The following is a 17,014-nucleotide window of genomic DNA, read 5'->3' as shown; positions in this document are numbered from 1 at the left end:
AATCCCCACAAACAAAACCATAGAAAGAAAATCAAAATAAACAACTTCTCTATTTTTCTCAAATCCTACAAATAACAACTTCTGTTTTTTTCAATTGCTTCAGTGCCAAGCAAGTTGTCTGTGTTCACTGTCATCATTTCCTCACCCGTATCCCTGCCATTCACTCCTCAATCTGTTTCAATCTCGTTCCCACTACCCTCACTCTATCAAAGCAGCTTTAGCTAGCGACCAGTGACATCCACTTTGCTAAATGCAATGGAAACGTTTCAGTCCTCATGATATTAGATGGATGACTTCTTTGTAGTCTTTGACAACGTTGGCTTCTCCCTCCTTGACATGCTCTGTTCCCTCATCCAATTTCTCATTTTTCTTCCCATTTTTTCTGTTCAACTTTCTGGGAAAGCTCATTTTCTTTCACTTGGCCATTAAATGTTGGGGTTCCTTAAAGTTTTGGAACTGGCCTCTTTTTGTTTTCTCATTTTGTATCCACTCTTTAGGTAAAATCATCCATATTCACATAAATATTTTAGTCTCAGCCTCTTTTCTGGGGAAAAGACCCTTGTTTCAATCTCTTGGATGTCACGATGGCCTTCTAAAATGAAATTCATGAATGTTCCTTTATTGGTGTCTAAATTTGGTCCTTAATCCTTTGTCTTTGTCTACTATTCATTACCTTTGTGAATCATGCCTACAAATTCTGGTTATCCAATCAAACTGAATCTTTCTTAATACACTGCTCACTTTTACCTCTTGCATCCAAACGATTCTCAAGTCTTGTTTTTAACTTTCTAAGTATCTTTTAAATCAATTGACTTCTCTCCATTTCTATTGGCACTATCCTAGTCCCAAGTACTGTATCTTTAGTCTAAAGCAATGCAGAAAAACTTCTAAGTGATATTCTTGCATTTACTCTTGCTTTTATTTTCCAAGCCTTTCTCTACTCTTCAGACAAAAGGATCTCAAAATACATCTCTGAACATTTGTGCCTTATACTGTCTCCACTTGTCCCCTTACTCCTTTCTCATTAAATTCTTTCTGTAACTCAGGGTGCCCTGAGACCTGCCTACCTTTCATTCCCGTGTAGTGCCACTTTTCCCCTCCAGGCTCTGTTTTCTGCCTCAGGGGCCTTGCTTAGAGCCTCCTCATACCTGTATTCTCACCCATCTCCTCTTGCATAAGAAGTTCCTGTCCTTTAGCCCACCCCACCTTACTTCTATACTCCCTTAACCTTGTTTAAAATCCTGTGCTCAAACTCTCATCTTGAATACCACTTCCTCAGAGAATCCTGCCCTATCTTCTAGGCTTAGTTATTTCTCACTACCTTTCTCTATCACAAAGCAGTTGGATGTTCACATTGAAGGACCATGTCTAATTTAGCATATCATTACATCTCCCAGTAAAATGCCTGGCACATAGAACATGCTAACTTTTGGATGAATGAATGAATGACTGTACCAGAATGTACAGATTAACAGAGTCCAAATCAGAGCTTGCAGTATAGTACTTTGATTGGTTTCACTATTGGGGGAATGACTTGATTTGAAACTGTGTATAGTATGAGCATAATTGGGGCATCGGGTATGAAAACCAAAGTTTGGCATTCCAAATGTGTATTCAATGGTGCTTCTTTTTTGTGCATGTTTTTATTTGTAAATTGCATACCAAATAGAATTATATTTAATAAATATAATCTATAAAATATAAAATATAAAAATATAATCTATAAAATAGATTTATATAGTTATCTCTTGACTATTTTTTTTCTTTTACCGAATTTCTTCTGGTAATTTTTTCCACTAACAATCTTCCATTTCCTTTTTCTTATACTATCATTCCTTTTTAGTCATTATCTTGCCACTTATTATTTACTTTTTTTCCCCTAATCGATCAAATTCTTTACCACTTTAGATGTCCAGATTCTCTGAAAAAAAATATTTATACAAATTTTTATCCTGTACATGGATCATGGAAATTAGAAATTACATTTTTCTTGTTGTTTAAATGTGTATGTGCCTCTATTTTACTGTGAATTCTTGAGGCAAGAGTCTTATAACTGTCATTTAGCCTCTGCTTCATCTGGGGGATGAATCAATGTCTACAACAGAATGTACTTTAAATAGCTGTTGAATAAATGAATGCCATTTGAGGTGATTTCTTTTGACTATACATTTAACAGTAAAACTATATCAAATATAATTTAAATTTGACTTGATGGTTCAAAAAATACCTTAAAAACCTAACCATGAGTTTTCATTGGATCATAGAGAATCAGAAAGACCAAGTCACAGATTTCTAACACACAGAAAGTTAGAAAGGGATTTACTGTATTCTTTTTTTTTCTGTGAGAATACAGCTAGGTTGTATTCTTGAAAATCTGGCCAGAATGCAAACACCTACATTCTCTATGAGACCTGGCACTGATGCTTACTGATTTCCTTCCTCTCCATTTCTTTTGTTCTGAAGGATCCTCAGGGAGTGCCCTTATCTTCTATCCCCTATTAGTCTCCTGATTCCTGACTCATACTCTACTGACTCCCTCTCCAGAGTTCTCCCCCAGCACCCTCTGGAATCGAATCTGATACAGATACTTTATAGTGTCATATAATTTTGCCTCTGTTCTGAAAAGCATTTTTTCTTTGTTTCTTCATGCCACGATACCTGGGGTCCATTTTTCTGGAGGTTTCCTCTGGACAGGCTACATCTTATGGGATTTTTTTTTTTTTAATTTTTTTATGTTTTTCTTTCATTGTTGTAGTATCCAAAAGGATGCTTAATTAGAACAGCCAGCTAGGGAAGAAATTAAATACTTATTTTTCCCTTCATTCAACAATGGGCGTTGTTATAGACATTGGGTATACCACGGAAGTGTTTTTATTTTCAAAGTTTCTAGAGAATTATTCTTCATTAAATCAATGGCAAAAAATTTCATTAAATAAGGGTCCAATATGAAAAGGCTAGGCTACATCATCACTTAACATCTAGCCTGATGGATATATTTTGTTTTCTTTTCAGTGTTTGCTTATAGAATATTTTATTATTTCATGAATCAGTTTGTAAAAGTAAACTCCACATGAAATTTTAGTATGAGATACTAAATTTGGTTTTGTGTATAATTTCCAGATCCTTTTTCAGTTCTCCTTCTACCATTTGTATTTACTGCCACAAAGTCACTGTTAGCAAGAGCAATAAGGTTTGCTGTCCTATTCAACTAACTTGGATTCTAAAAAAAGAAAACCTTTAAAAATACTCCTTTCACATTTATATTAGTTTTTAAAATAAGAAAAGTGAATTTGGTTTGAAGTAAATTAAATAATCATCCATTAACATTATAGCAGGCTTAGCTTTTAAAAAATAAAGATATGGAATTAATTTGAGAAAAAGTAATCTAAAATTTTCCAAGAAGAATTTAGCAAAAAGTACTAAACTTAAATCATTACGTTTATAACATTCATTTCATTTTCCTTTTTCCTTTTTCATCTGGAATACACAGAAGTAGCTTGAAAAGCAATTGTGCTTTCTCTTTGGGGAAAAGAAGGAAAAACAAATGACAACAAATGGGATTCAAATCACACAGAGCTTTGGGAATTAATATCCTCGTAAATATGCAGTGCAAAGTCCTGCCTTGGGTCACATTCTTGTAAAAACTATAAAGCTTGCTGATTTTTAGAAAATGGTATTGGCAGTGATATGATTTCAAGCCTTTTATCCAAATGTTTTAAAGAACAAAAAGCACATTAGTCAAACATTTGAAGTGTAAAAAAAAAAACAGAAAACACTAAGATATTTCTACAATAATGGAATAGCAATTCCAACTTTCATATGGATAGTTGATCCTCCAAACTGAAAAGCTTCACACGTAATTTAATTTTTCTTTGTAATACCTTTTAATAAAATAGACTTTTTTTAAAAAGCAGGAATATGATTAAAAGTCTGTGGAACAGCACTGTCACATAGCAACATGATAATTATGAGGAAGATAAGGATGAGGTCCAGAAGAATAAATAGGCTAAACTGCAGCAAGCTGAGGTTAGGAGAAAAAAATGTTTTACTGTAGCAGAAGAGCAGTTGATATTAGAATTAACTGCCAAAGGAGAATATGGCCAGTAGGCCAAGACTGTTAAAAAGAAGAGGACAAGATAATGCTGATTTTAGAAGAATAATTTACTGTGCCAACTTGTTATATACTTCTAATTTCTAGTATTTTAAATCATGTTACTATGTAAAAGTGTGCTTTTAATTTCTAGATTTATAGAGAATTCTTCCATATGAATTAAAAAAATCAAACCGATACATGACTGAAAAAAATTAAGAAAGCAAATACATAAATAAAAGGGGAAAAGTGACTAAAAAAGAAAAGGGAAGGGATTATATGTCAGCATGGATATAGATATAAAGTAGAGTGATAAAAGATTTGATTTTCAGTTTTTATATTGGACATGATTCAACTTAGGAAAGCAGTTTTTATTTCCATTTATGTTTTCTTAATATGCATTTGACTTATAATTTTCATATATGTAAAAGGAATGGCCTGTATTTAATTTAAAGAAAGAAGTATAAGGAGTGTAACTCATAATACATGTAAATATTCAAGGACACTAGAACAATGTCTGGCCCAAAGTAAGGGCTTGATAAATGTTATCCACTGCTGCTACACCTTTGATACTCCAAAATTCCTTTAAGGGAAATCGTCTTCAAATATTTATGCCATAAATGAGTAACAGTTATGAAACATATACCTTGAAAAATGTTTTGCAAATGTCATTAAAGCCATTTCAATTTACCCCAGACAAATTATTCTTTTTAATAAATGGGGAAGAGATTGTAAGGTAGTGTGTATACTGTAGATATATCTGTATGTAGTATTTTGATTAGTTATTTTTATTGTTGGAGTTGAAATTTCTTTTGGACTGAATGAAGCATTTATTAAAATTTTAGTTTGCTTCTACAGTTTTTTCTAAGCATTTCTGCTAGAGTGATTCTTTGAGGCACAAACAACTGCCTGTCCTCAGGAGGTGAAGAAATGGAGACTGAGAACAGACAATGGAGGACCAGAGTGGGAGTGTTTGACTCTTCTAGCTTTCCATTTTGGTATTTTATCAAGAAGCAAATAGCTGGTTGATTTCTTTCTTTCTTTCTTTCTTTCTTTTTTTTTCTTTGTAGCAATGAGGTGCTGTTTGACTTGGTTGATTTCTTAATGATCTTTTGTGTGAACTTCAAAGGACAGAGAGTAGAGGAGGATATTCTGGCTGTTAGATTGCTTTTTCAAAATACAATACACAGATGGTTAGAATGGGGTGGGTGTGGATTACAATGGGTAATTTCCTGATTTTCTTTTCAAAGTGTACATGTATGGAAACATTCTTAAGAGTAAATACATGACTCGTTGCATAGTAAATATTGTAGATTCCTGTGGCAAAATAACATTTAAGGAGAGGAATCTACTCACCTATGATGTCTGGATTCACTCCATTCATGCTACTTAACTAAGGGATTGTTCTATTCCCCACATTAAATGCTATATCTGATTTCATCAGCTTTTAGGGAATGATAAGGATGGAGGTCAAAACATTTTCCTTGGGGGAATGGTCCTTGATCTAAAGCCAGGATTCCTAGAGAAAACTACCAACCTCACTTTCAAGGAAATGCATAGAAAAGAAAATAAAAGAGTTTTTTCCCTCAATGCAAATTGATTAGAAACAGTTAATTCTCAAGAATCTACCTTTTTTATTCTTGGGCCTTGAAAAATTTTCAAAATGAAATGTGGTTTTAGTATTGGAATTGATTTTGAATATTATTTGTCCAATTACCCATCAGATGTTTGAATTCCTTCCAGAAAAACCTATCTGTACCCCAGACCTGAATAACATTAGTTAGAGTTTTGATAGCACTGGCCTTTGTCACCAGATGGTACCTGGGGGATTCCTCTGCTCCTCTGGGGCGATGTCTGGGGAGCCTCTGTAGATGCTGGAGGCTGATAGTGGCTCTCTTTGGCAGGCGTATCACATTATTGAATGCTGGGCCAGTTGTTGGCTAAGTCCCTCCGGTTTCCTCATATAAACTTTAAAACCAGATCTCTTTTTTATATTTATGGTTACTTTTAAAAATCCTAATTTATATGTTTTTTCATATATGTAGTCTTCTCCTTTTAGATGATCTAGATCTTATTTCATTAATTTTGTTTAATGGTTACTAGCTCTGAAAAACAACATAACATTTGTTTATCTCAAACTTTCTCATAAGGTTATGCCTTCATAAATCATGTTTTTATTAATACAAATGTATTGATATAATTTTTTTTTACCGAAACATAAAAGAACACAAACAGTATAAATATATTTCTTATCACATTAAATAAAAAGAATCACAGCATCACAATCTCCATTAACTAGCCAGTGATAAAAGATACTGCCAAATGTGCTGGAAAGCATGTGAAATCCATATGTGAGTGTTGCGGTAGAAGGAAAAAAGAGATTTCTATAGGTATGCAGAGGCTAAGTAGTAGACAGACAAGTTAGAGAAAGGTCACAGGAGAGGAGAACTGGGACAAGGAGACCTGCCCAGAGCGAGTATAGACAGATGAATGCCTCGTCCTTCAATAAGCAAAGGCTGATTGGCCACCAGGGCCTCCTAGACTCTGCCCTGCTGTCTTCTGGCTCTTGCTCCCTAAGCAAACAAAGGAGCCATCTGCTAGGAGAGAACAGGAATCCATCCCAACCAGGGCAATGGCAGTGTCTTAATTTGATGGGGAAAGAGAACACAATGTAAAAGCATGGAATCCTAGGAGGAGAGAGGAAGGAATTCCCTAAGAAGTAGGGAAGAGGAAGATTACTGAAGGGCAATAGGGAATACCCAAGGTATCATATTCTAGTTTCCCATTTTTTGCCTAGAGTTAACACTGTGAACTGCTACATCTTTTCCGATAATTAAAAGCTATAAGGTGGCATTTTTTTGTTACACTTAGTTGCCTCCCTCCCATTTCCCTCCTCACAGGACTACCGTCCATTATAATTCATGTGAATTATGAATCTTTTGAATTATTTTGATGTGTTAGACACATTGTTTTCTGATTTATGAATCAAGATATTGAGCGCCTGGTACATAATGTATTAGTTATGAATGTTTTAGTGAAGTGAATTGAACCTCCTTTGAAGACCCAACAAAGCTCTACCTCACGAAAGAAGTTACAACAGGTTGCAAACTCAATTGGCGAAGAGTTAAACCCTTACCACTCACAGGTGATAATCTGAAAGCATGGAAATTATTGTTACCTTTAATGTGCCTGGAGTGGAGGTCAGCAGTTCTTTAATACTATCATTTGTATCCCACTTTCTTCACACTTGTTCGGGGATCACTGTCTAGCAAAGGGCAGCATAAGTGGACTGTCTGGGATGTAACATCTTTTTACTTTGATTTTAGAGACGTAAGGTTTGGACTTTGCAATATTATGATTGTGTCCAGTACCTCCCTGCCATATTTTCTACAAGTGATGAAGGCCAGCACTTGTCACTGATGAACTCTGCAGTCATTCTGATTTATATTATACTTGCTTGGATGCAACTTTAAATTAGATTTAATGTTATTTAATGGTTTCCACATGTACTTTCTGTTTTCTTGGTCATGGTATCACACAACTGTATTTTAAGAAAGAGAACCAAGGGTCATAAAATTTTGTTCAGTTTGCAACTGAGTTTCATACCTAAATTTTATAGGTAAAGGACACATTACACAAATGAGACATTTTAAGCATGGGCATTTAATGTGAAAGGAAAATAGTCCGATTTTGAAACTAGGCTCAAAATTCAGTATGTTGTACTCTTGTTAGAATAAGGGTATTATAATGCTAGTAAGACTTCTTTTGGACTTAGATATGAGCCTATAAAAAACGTTTCATTTTTGGATTGCTTATGGATGGGCATACCTGGAAAACAACTGGTATAAAGACTAGTTCAATTAAAATGGGAAATGAGAATAGAATTGAAATGGGTTGACTAGAAGAGAAATAAGAAGGCACGGGAAGGTGCCTGCTCTGAGAGTAGCATTCCTGAGTCTTTGATCCTTCAGATGATGAGCATTTTCCCATTAGGTTTTGAGCAGAGATCTCATTTTTCTCCAACCCCTCTCAAAGTTTAAAGGTTCAGTTTTTTCCAATGCCACTCCCACACTGTCTTATATTTAGAAAAGATAGCACAATAATTTGTGTTTTATTACTCCTTTGACTGATAGGATTTCTATCCATTCTTATTTAATCTTGCTTTCCAGGAATTCATTTTTTGGACATAATTATCACTATAACTCTGAGGTTATAGTTTACAATTGTTTTTTATTCCAGGAACAACATTTACTTTGAAAGGTCACATGCTTCTGTTTTTTTAGTACATATTTTTCTATCTGAAGCGTCTGGCAATTTAGTGAGTTGTGGCTATCAGTAGAATTATAAAGATAAAAAGAAAAACTACCAAGTAAGAATGTGCCTACTGATACTAATTAGTTATATTTCAGGGTTCAAACAAAAATGCTGGTTAGCAAAGTCAAACTCTTCCCAATATACATTTAGAGAATTGTCCAATTCAGTGCAACACCCAGTTCATCTCCCTTATACCTTTCATCTCTGTGTGTGTGTGTGTGTGTGTGTGTGTGTGTGTGTGTGTGTGTACATGTTTGTGTGGCTTTGGGAAATATATTTATATAGCTGTGTTTGTTTTCTCCTGTTAAATATTAACTCCAACTGTATGCCCGGACAGATAGATAAGATAGATAGATAGGAGTTAGTTTCATATACTGTTCAAAATATGTATATATATGTGTGTGTGTGTGTGTGTATAATATACATATTTGAAGAAATCCAACTTTCAAATTCTTCAACTGTAAATTGATGTTTTATGAATTATAATTTTACCTCTTTTCCATTCAGTATTCAGGTCAAAACAGAAACCATTAAAGTCTTTTAAAGGACTACTTTTTTTCACTTTGGAAATAAAACTTAAAACAGTTTGTTTTTATAGTTTCAGTCACATTTCCATTACCCGAGATTTTTAAATCTGTGCATATGCATGAGCCTAACGCAAATCAACCTTACGGTCTCTGACTTCATGAGGTTTGTTGATAAAAATGGACAATTTTAGTAATGCATCCAGTCCTGTTCTGCCAAAGCTAAATTTAAAGATCAGAAAATTGGTTGATGATTTGGGAAAGAAACACTATAAACAAACTGGTGGGTTAAGTTTTAAACACACACATACACAATAGACAAAGTTTGATACTTGTGTGTGTATATATATATATATATATATATAAGCTTTGTTTATATTTACATATGTTTAAACAACATCAATAATAAATCAATGTAGATTTTTGAAGTAAGTTGTACCTTGATACCTAACCCTTGGTAAATTAAAACAACTTAAATTTTGCCTCTAATAACTTCTGCCAGGAAAGAAAGTTCATGAAAGACTTTTAGATCAAAACAACAGCTTCATAATTAACAGTCTAGAATGAAGTCTACATAACTTAATCAAATGTATCATTCTAAAGTAGTGTTGTCCAATAAATAATGGGAGCTACATATGTAATTTTTAAAGAATAGTTAAAATGAATTTTAATAATCTATTTAACTCAATACATCCAAAATATTATCATTTTAACATATCATCATATAAAAATTAGCACTGCTTTAACTTTTTAACTTAAATTTCAACTCATTAAAATAAATAAAATAAAAAATTTTATTCCTCAGTTTCCCTAGCCCATTTCAAGTGCTCAGTGGCCATATGAGCTAGTTAGTGGCTAAAAGCATTCCTTTTATGGATTATTTTAGTGGTCAATTTTGATTTAAAATTATTATAAAACCAAGCTCAAGTATTACATAGGGAGCTCTTATAAGGATACAGCATTATATGTTAACTTCTTTTGAATAAAGAAGAAACTTATTTTTCTTTTCAGGAACCTATATTCACATGAGTTGTGAAAATAGTTTCGTAAGATATGAATTACTAGTTAATAGTTACTTTTAATTTTCAGTTAGCTATAAACAGAAAGGTGATAATTTAAAGATACTATACTATTTTGGGAAGAGTTTTATTCTTGAGAAAAATTTATAATTAATATATAACCAGTATGATTATAATATAATCTTTGTTTACAAATGTGAAATTCAGGTAAGAGTAGTAATTTTTATTATTATCTAAAGAATACGCTGATTTCTATAGCAGGAAAAAGTTAATTAAGCTGTACAAGTCACTTCTGAGAGATGTATAAGCATATTCAGTATGGGTTTTTGACATATGTGGGTCAAAATGTTTCCTTTTTACTTGTCAGTCCCCAAATTTTCTGGCTGCTTTGAGACTTTCTATTAGTTCCTCCGTAAAAGTCCAAGAGTTCATTGTGGAGAGTATGATATAAAAAAAAGTTTAAGAAATAAAAAATTTGTTTTTGTTTGTGAAATTCTCTGTAGAGTTTTAGCTGTGTCAATCCCTCATGCTCCTTTGATTATTGACCTTATTATTAAGCCTTATATACATGAGATTCAGTGTTTCACAAAGGAGCTTTTTTTTCCAGGAGAATCAGGTGGCTCCAATACTTAAAGAGAATGTTGTTGGCTATCTTGATTTTATTAGTATGTGGTTTAAACCTCTTTATTCAAACGTATAGGGTGGAAAAATAGTTAAGGTCTTCGAGATCCCATTTGAGTACATGATTTTCTTAGGGCTACATTCAATTTTAGGATGAGTCTGAAACTATGGAGAGATTCTAGTCAAATGAATTCATCGGGAGTCACTTTCAAAGATTCTAGTGGTCTCTAGAGTTTACTCCTGGGTAATGTTTAGGGATGCCCAGGGACCTAGGCATCCATAGGTCCTCTTAGAGCAAATTTGTACCCATGTCAAATGGCTCAGAGACTGTCTTTCAGTCAGTCACTGGATAAGGTTTATCATTCTTACCAAACATGTTTCTTTGGAGATTTCTTAGCTGTTCTAATGTTTGACCCATAGACAGACTTATCCTAGTCTAGGAGAAGTACTAATTGGTACTAGGTGACAATTAGTAAAAGGCAATTAGTCACTCCATAGAATTATACAACAGAACTGTATTGTGTACTTGGCCATTCAACAAATGCTTGTGATATGGATAAATTATATTGCGGTTCATATCCAGGTGCACAATGTCAAGCACAATTGAGGAATATTTTTGTTTAAGTTTCTGAATGTACAATAGAAACCTAAATTTTTTAAAGCAGCCCAGAATATCCATTACAGATATGCAAAGTTGGCTGCAAGTAAAAATTATTTCTTGCCAACATACCAAAATTACTAACATGCCTAGTAGCTATTTTCAACTTTCCTAGTACACAAACTCCCACTCTACAGCATTTGTTGCACATGATAACCCTCAAGTAACTGTTATGCTAAGAAAAACATGTTAAATACCACTAAAGTATAAAACATGTTAGACTACATCTGAAGAGTGAGGAGGTACATCTAACTAGATATGAGAAAGTTTTAAAGAGGGGAAGGCATATTATCTCAACCTTTTGAATAAAATAGTCAAATCCAACAAATATTTACTCAGAGATTACTTTAATCCAGCAAAATGCTATGAACTGAGCACTTAAGGACTCAGCAAAGCACAGTTCCTGCTATCAAAGAGTATATAGAATAATAGGAAAATTTAGACATGCAGCTGTTGCTGAGGAGTGTTTGATGGTGGGATGGAACAGTAGAAAGATTAGTTGAATGAAAATACCTAAGGCATTAAGATGTGAAGCAAGGGGAATATTAAAAAAATGGAAAGTACTCTTAGCTTAAAGGGAGAAATATATGGCACAGGAGCAACAGGAGATAGAAAGCTAGAAAGATAATTTGATCCAACACAAGTAGATAGTGAAAGATTTTAAGTAGGAAAGTGACAAATACAGCTCTTTATTGCAGGAAAAGTAAAGTTTAGTGGAAAGAAGAACAGAAAATCAGATGGGAGCCTATACATATAATAAAATTGAGATAAGAAGAGGTTGAATGGTAGGAAATAATGAGAAAGGGAAGGGACAGATTCATGGTGGAAATGGAATGAATATTTGACCACTAATGAAGGTGAAGGTAGAGAGTGTAGAATACTTGACCACTAATGAAGGTGAAGGTAGAGGACTCAGGCTTTGAACCTAAATATCTACGCAGATAGAATCATTAATAAAAACAGAGAAGACATAGTTGGAAGAAAATATAATGAGTTCCATTATATATGCACTAAATTGTAGAAACCCATAGAACATCTAGAAGTAGATGTCTAACAAGAGATTGAAATGGAAAATTGGAACGTGAGAGATAAGTACAGTCTAAAGATATTCATACAAGTATTTTTGAGAGCAGTGTTAACTATTAAACTGAATCCCTTGAAAATGCGTATAAATGATAGAAGGTAGTAGATAATTTCTGCAAAAATAAAAGGGACTGCAAACTCAGTAAAATTTCTGGAAGAATATGGCTTATATCTTTTCCAAAGTGAAGATCAGATTACTACAGCTTTTAGCCCCAATCAAGAATGTGACATATTTGATGGATCTTAGTGCTACAGGCAGTTTTTAATAGCTGATGCTCTGTTTCAACCCATTTAACAAATAGAACACAAAGGCTGTAAGTTTTGATTGGGATGATTGGGATCCAATGCAAGAAAAGATTCTCCAGTTTGTCCAGGTTACAGTGTAAACAATTCTAATACTTGGTTCTTATGATCTTGAGTAGATACATGGTTCTCAAGATATCTATATCAGAATCTGATGCAGTTTGGAGCTTGGGGGAAGTCCCAATAGGAACATCAAATAGAATTTCCAGAGTTTAATGATGACTGCTTCATCCCTTTTATGCAGTAACTATTTTCTTTTTGAGGAAGAGCTCTTACTTGTTATTGGATTCTGATAGACTCTGGTACCACAAAGCCTCAGTGATCCCAAGGTTCCCTGCTTTTTATTTGATTGTTTATTCTAGACCATAAGCTCCTTAAGGACAAGATACTGTAGCTTTTTCCTTGTTGTATGCTTAAATCCTAGCAGGGTGTTCATTAATTATCAACAACTTAAATTATATTGATCAAAAGTCCATTCCTTTGGTCTGGTAGTTATTGATATTGACATCTGTGCTAAGACAATAATCAGATTCATATTTTCTCTCTCTCATTTATAATAGAAGAGGAAAATTTGAAAAAACATTATTCAACAATAGAGAAATAGTTGACTAAACCATGGAATATATAAAATAGAACATTATATAATTATTGAAACCTGTGGTTTTGAAGAACCCTGATGACATGGAAACATGAGCAGGATATAATCTTAAATCTAAAATACGATTTATAAAACTGTAAACACGCCATGCTCACAATTTTATATACAAATCCACATAATTATGAAGGAAATAAATTTGTCCAGAATTTGTCTTACGGTGGGGACTATTTTGGGTTAGGAAATCATATTGAGCTTATTCAAACAGAACATAAAACATAGAGATTATAGGTTAGTAGAAAAAATGAAACAGAGTTAAGTGAAAATAGTAACAAAAAAGATATCTTTTATATAAGATAGTCATGGAAAGCTTCTCTGTTAGGTAAGATTTGAGTGGAAAAATTTGAAGGGTTTGGGAGATATGCTGGTATCTTTGTTTGCTGGTGGAATGATCTATTAATGCGTACTATGAAGTAGTGAGAGTGGGCAGCTGCAGGAGCCATGTCCTGGATTAGTGCACAGGTGAGTAGGTACCCTTGCAGACAATTCCTTCACTGAAGGCAGGGGCGCGGCTACTCCTGCAGGTGTTAACAGGTATTACGGTGGAATCTTATGAACATTTCCTTCTGATTGCTTCTGTTTTCTCACCACAGTAAGAAAGAAGCAGGCTCATCAAATAAGAGTGAAATCAGATAAAAGAGGAGATGTATGAGATGGTCATGTAGGAGAAGGGGAGAATGAGACAACATTTAAAAACTGTACAACAAACTCTATTAGTTTGTGTATTCTGGGTAAATGTATAATTTATCCGTAAGTACGGACTTTCCGGTTTCACATCACTTTATGTATTTTCTAGCTCTTACCTGACCAATGTGATTAATCCAGAGGCAAACTGACAGCAAATACAGTGAAGAGAACTTTCTCAGTTCTAAAACTCCTAAAATAACTTGTTATAACTAAAATATTCATTTCTTTTTATCTGATGAAGTAATCGCATTTTTTCTCCCTCCTCAACAGGGTGGTGGTGATTGCCCAGAAATGAGTATTGGAGCTATAAAAATTGCCTTAGAAATTTCTCTTCCCGGTTCTTTCATCTATGTTTTCACTGATGCTCGGTCCAAGGATTACCGGCTCACTCATGAGGTGCTGCAGCTTATCCAGCAGAAGCAGTCACAAGTGAGTAGGAATCCACCCCAGACCTTTCTGTCTGAATGCAGCATGTAAGAGGTTGCGTATGGTTCTTGACTACTCCATGGGTGGTAAATAATAATAATTACAGCTATCTATTCGCATGTGTGCACTCCAATATGTATATGTAAATTAATTTAAACATTAAATATATGCAATACATATTTAATACATAGCATATGAATGCTTTGATTTTTTAATATGAAGAAGAAATTATTGGGGATTAATTAAGGTACTTGTTACCATTTTATCTAAATCACTGACAAAAACATAGGCCTAACAAAAAAGGTTTATATTTCAATGTCACCTCCTATGTGGAATCTTACCTAAGTCAGAGCTATTCATTGTGTCAGCTATTGCTGCATAACAAACTATTCGAACACTCAGTGGCTTAAAACAATAAGCATTTATTTCTCTCATCTTCACAGAGCTCAGCTGGTGTAGGCTTGCTCACTTGTGTGTCTGGGGAATGGTTTGGATTTGGCTTATCTAAACCCGGATCTGGAGCAACTTGGCTTTGCTTCACAGATCTTTAAATCTGAGACCAATAGGTTGGTTTGGCAAGTCCTTTTGATGGCCATGGCAGAAATACTTGGGAGCAAATCGAAATATGCAGGTCTCTTGAGTCTAGGCTCAGAATTCGTAGAATGTCCCTTTTGCCTCATGTTATTGGCCAAAGAAAGTTATGTGGCCAAGCTTAGATTCAAAGATGACAAAATAAACTCCTCCTGTCTAATGAGAGGAGTGTTTGGATAAAAGTGTATGGATATAGGTAGGGGTGAGAAATCAAGGCCATCATGTAATCTATCACAGTCATGGTCTCACTTCTACTTCCATAATTTATAGCCTATGCTTCTGAAATGAAAACAATTATTAATTCCTATCTCAATTCACTATTAAACATAGTACAGAGTCAAGAATTACCATATATATAATATATATATATTCTACTTGCCTAATAATATCTTTATATAATAGATAATAAATATATTTTGATTTCTGAAAACCTTTTAAACTATTTTATTTTAAAAAAATCATAGGTGGTATTTGTGCTCACTGGAGATTGTGATGACAGGAACCATATTGGATATAAAGTCTATGAAGAAATTGCTTCTACAAGTTCTGGTCAAGTGTTCCATCTGGACAAAAAGCAAGTTAATGAGGTCAGTTTAATAAAAGGGTCAACTTTATTACTGGCTACCTTAACAAAATCCATTAGGCTAGCCTAATTGTGACAAGTTTGATTTCAAAAACAATTTTAACCAAATGGTTTTACTTTAGGACACAGGTCAATAAAAGCATTGAACTAATGTGGAGAAAAAGATTTATCTAACATTAATTTCTATATTGCATTATGTTAGAATGACAAATTACTTAATTTAAGTATAAACGTCTTTAAAATTCATTTCATTGGAATCAAAAAATTTTATAGCTCTTGTTATTTAGAAAGGTCAGTTTATGTTTCTGATGAATAACTTTTATATAACTGGCAAAGTGAGTTTTGACTGGTTACTGAAATAGAATGTAAAAAAGTTAATTATTGAGCAAAATTCTAGTGAGGTTTGACTTCTAATATTAAAAGTAAAAAACTATGACTAACTATATAGTTATCAAAAAACTTTTATGATAATAAAACCTATAACTTATATTGTAAGAAAATCTTAGTGTTTTCTAAAAAAGTCCTTGAGATAGGTTGGTCGTGATTCCTTCTTTGTCCATTTTGTTATCTTGCCTTGGCCTCACTCATGATAATAACATTTCATTTACCTATTTATTTATTTATTTGGCTCCCACTTAAGTTTCTAGGAACATACCAGTACAAAGATAATGTTTTAAATGCGCATAACTCACATTTGATTATATGGCCACTGTATCTATAAAAGTTCCATTAATTTCATGACAGACTCTTTTGTCTCTTGAATGATATGGGTCAGTAGTTCTATTATAACTAGAATTATTATTACATCGTAGTAGAACTGATAGGACATTGCAATTTCTAGAGCAAACAATCTAGTAAAAATATTTTTAATCAACTTATTGAGATATAGAAATTTGAAGATAATTTTTCTTGGAAGAAACAGCTTTAGAGGGGGTTATGGCTTAGGTCCATATTGTGTTCACTCTAGTGATTCATAATGCCTGGGCATGGTCTGATGACTACAGGGTGAGCCCTTAGCAGTTAATTAGCATAAATGTTTACATGAGAACCTGGGAGCCTGAGAAGAAGGGCGGTAGGGAAGAGTGCAGGACTCTCTTAGGAACTGAGTTTCTTGTCTTATCCTTTTACACTGTACTTGAACCTAATGAAGGAAATGTTGCTGAAAGAAGTTGTTTTTAACCTGGAATTCTATAAGACTTTAGGGTACAATCAGTATCGCCAGCACAAAGCGAGACATAAGTGAGGAAGAGCATCATTCTGTCTTGCATTGGCTTGTACACCACCCACTTAGGGTTTTGTAAGACTCTGGGTTGGAAGTGCCAGTGGTGTTCAGTGGAGACAGATAAGGTCCTGGAACCAACAGAATATGCCAGACTTAGAGGACATGGTGGGTCCCAGAAGAAAGTACTGGAGAAGAAACAAAAAGACACAGTGCTGGCACTTAGGGGCTTTGAAAAAAT

The 17,014-nt window shown here is 33.9% G+C and overlaps 1 protein-coding gene across 1 annotated transcript in view; it reads left to right on the top strand.

Annotated features, from left to right (window-relative positions):
* The window catches only part of HMCN1 (hemicentin 1), a 447,089-nt gene that overhangs the window by 105,103 nt on the left and 324,972 nt on the right, over positions 1 to 17,014 (top strand). Inside the window, exons 3-4 of the mRNA XM_012736423.2 lie at positions 14,225 to 14,383; positions 15,436 to 15,558. Coding sequence (XP_012591877.2) covers positions 14,225 to 14,383; positions 15,436 to 15,558 — 282 coding nt within the window. The remainder of the gene's footprint in view (positions 1 to 14,224; positions 14,384 to 15,435; positions 15,559 to 17,014) is intronic.

The sequence above is a fragment of the Microcebus murinus genome, chromosome 23, assembly GCF_040939455.1.
Source record: "Microcebus murinus isolate Inina chromosome 23, M.murinus_Inina_mat1.0, whole genome shotgun sequence".
NCBI lineage: Eukaryota > Metazoa > Chordata > Mammalia > Primates > Cheirogaleidae > Microcebus > Microcebus murinus.
This window is presented reverse-complemented; position numbering and strand designations above follow the sequence as displayed.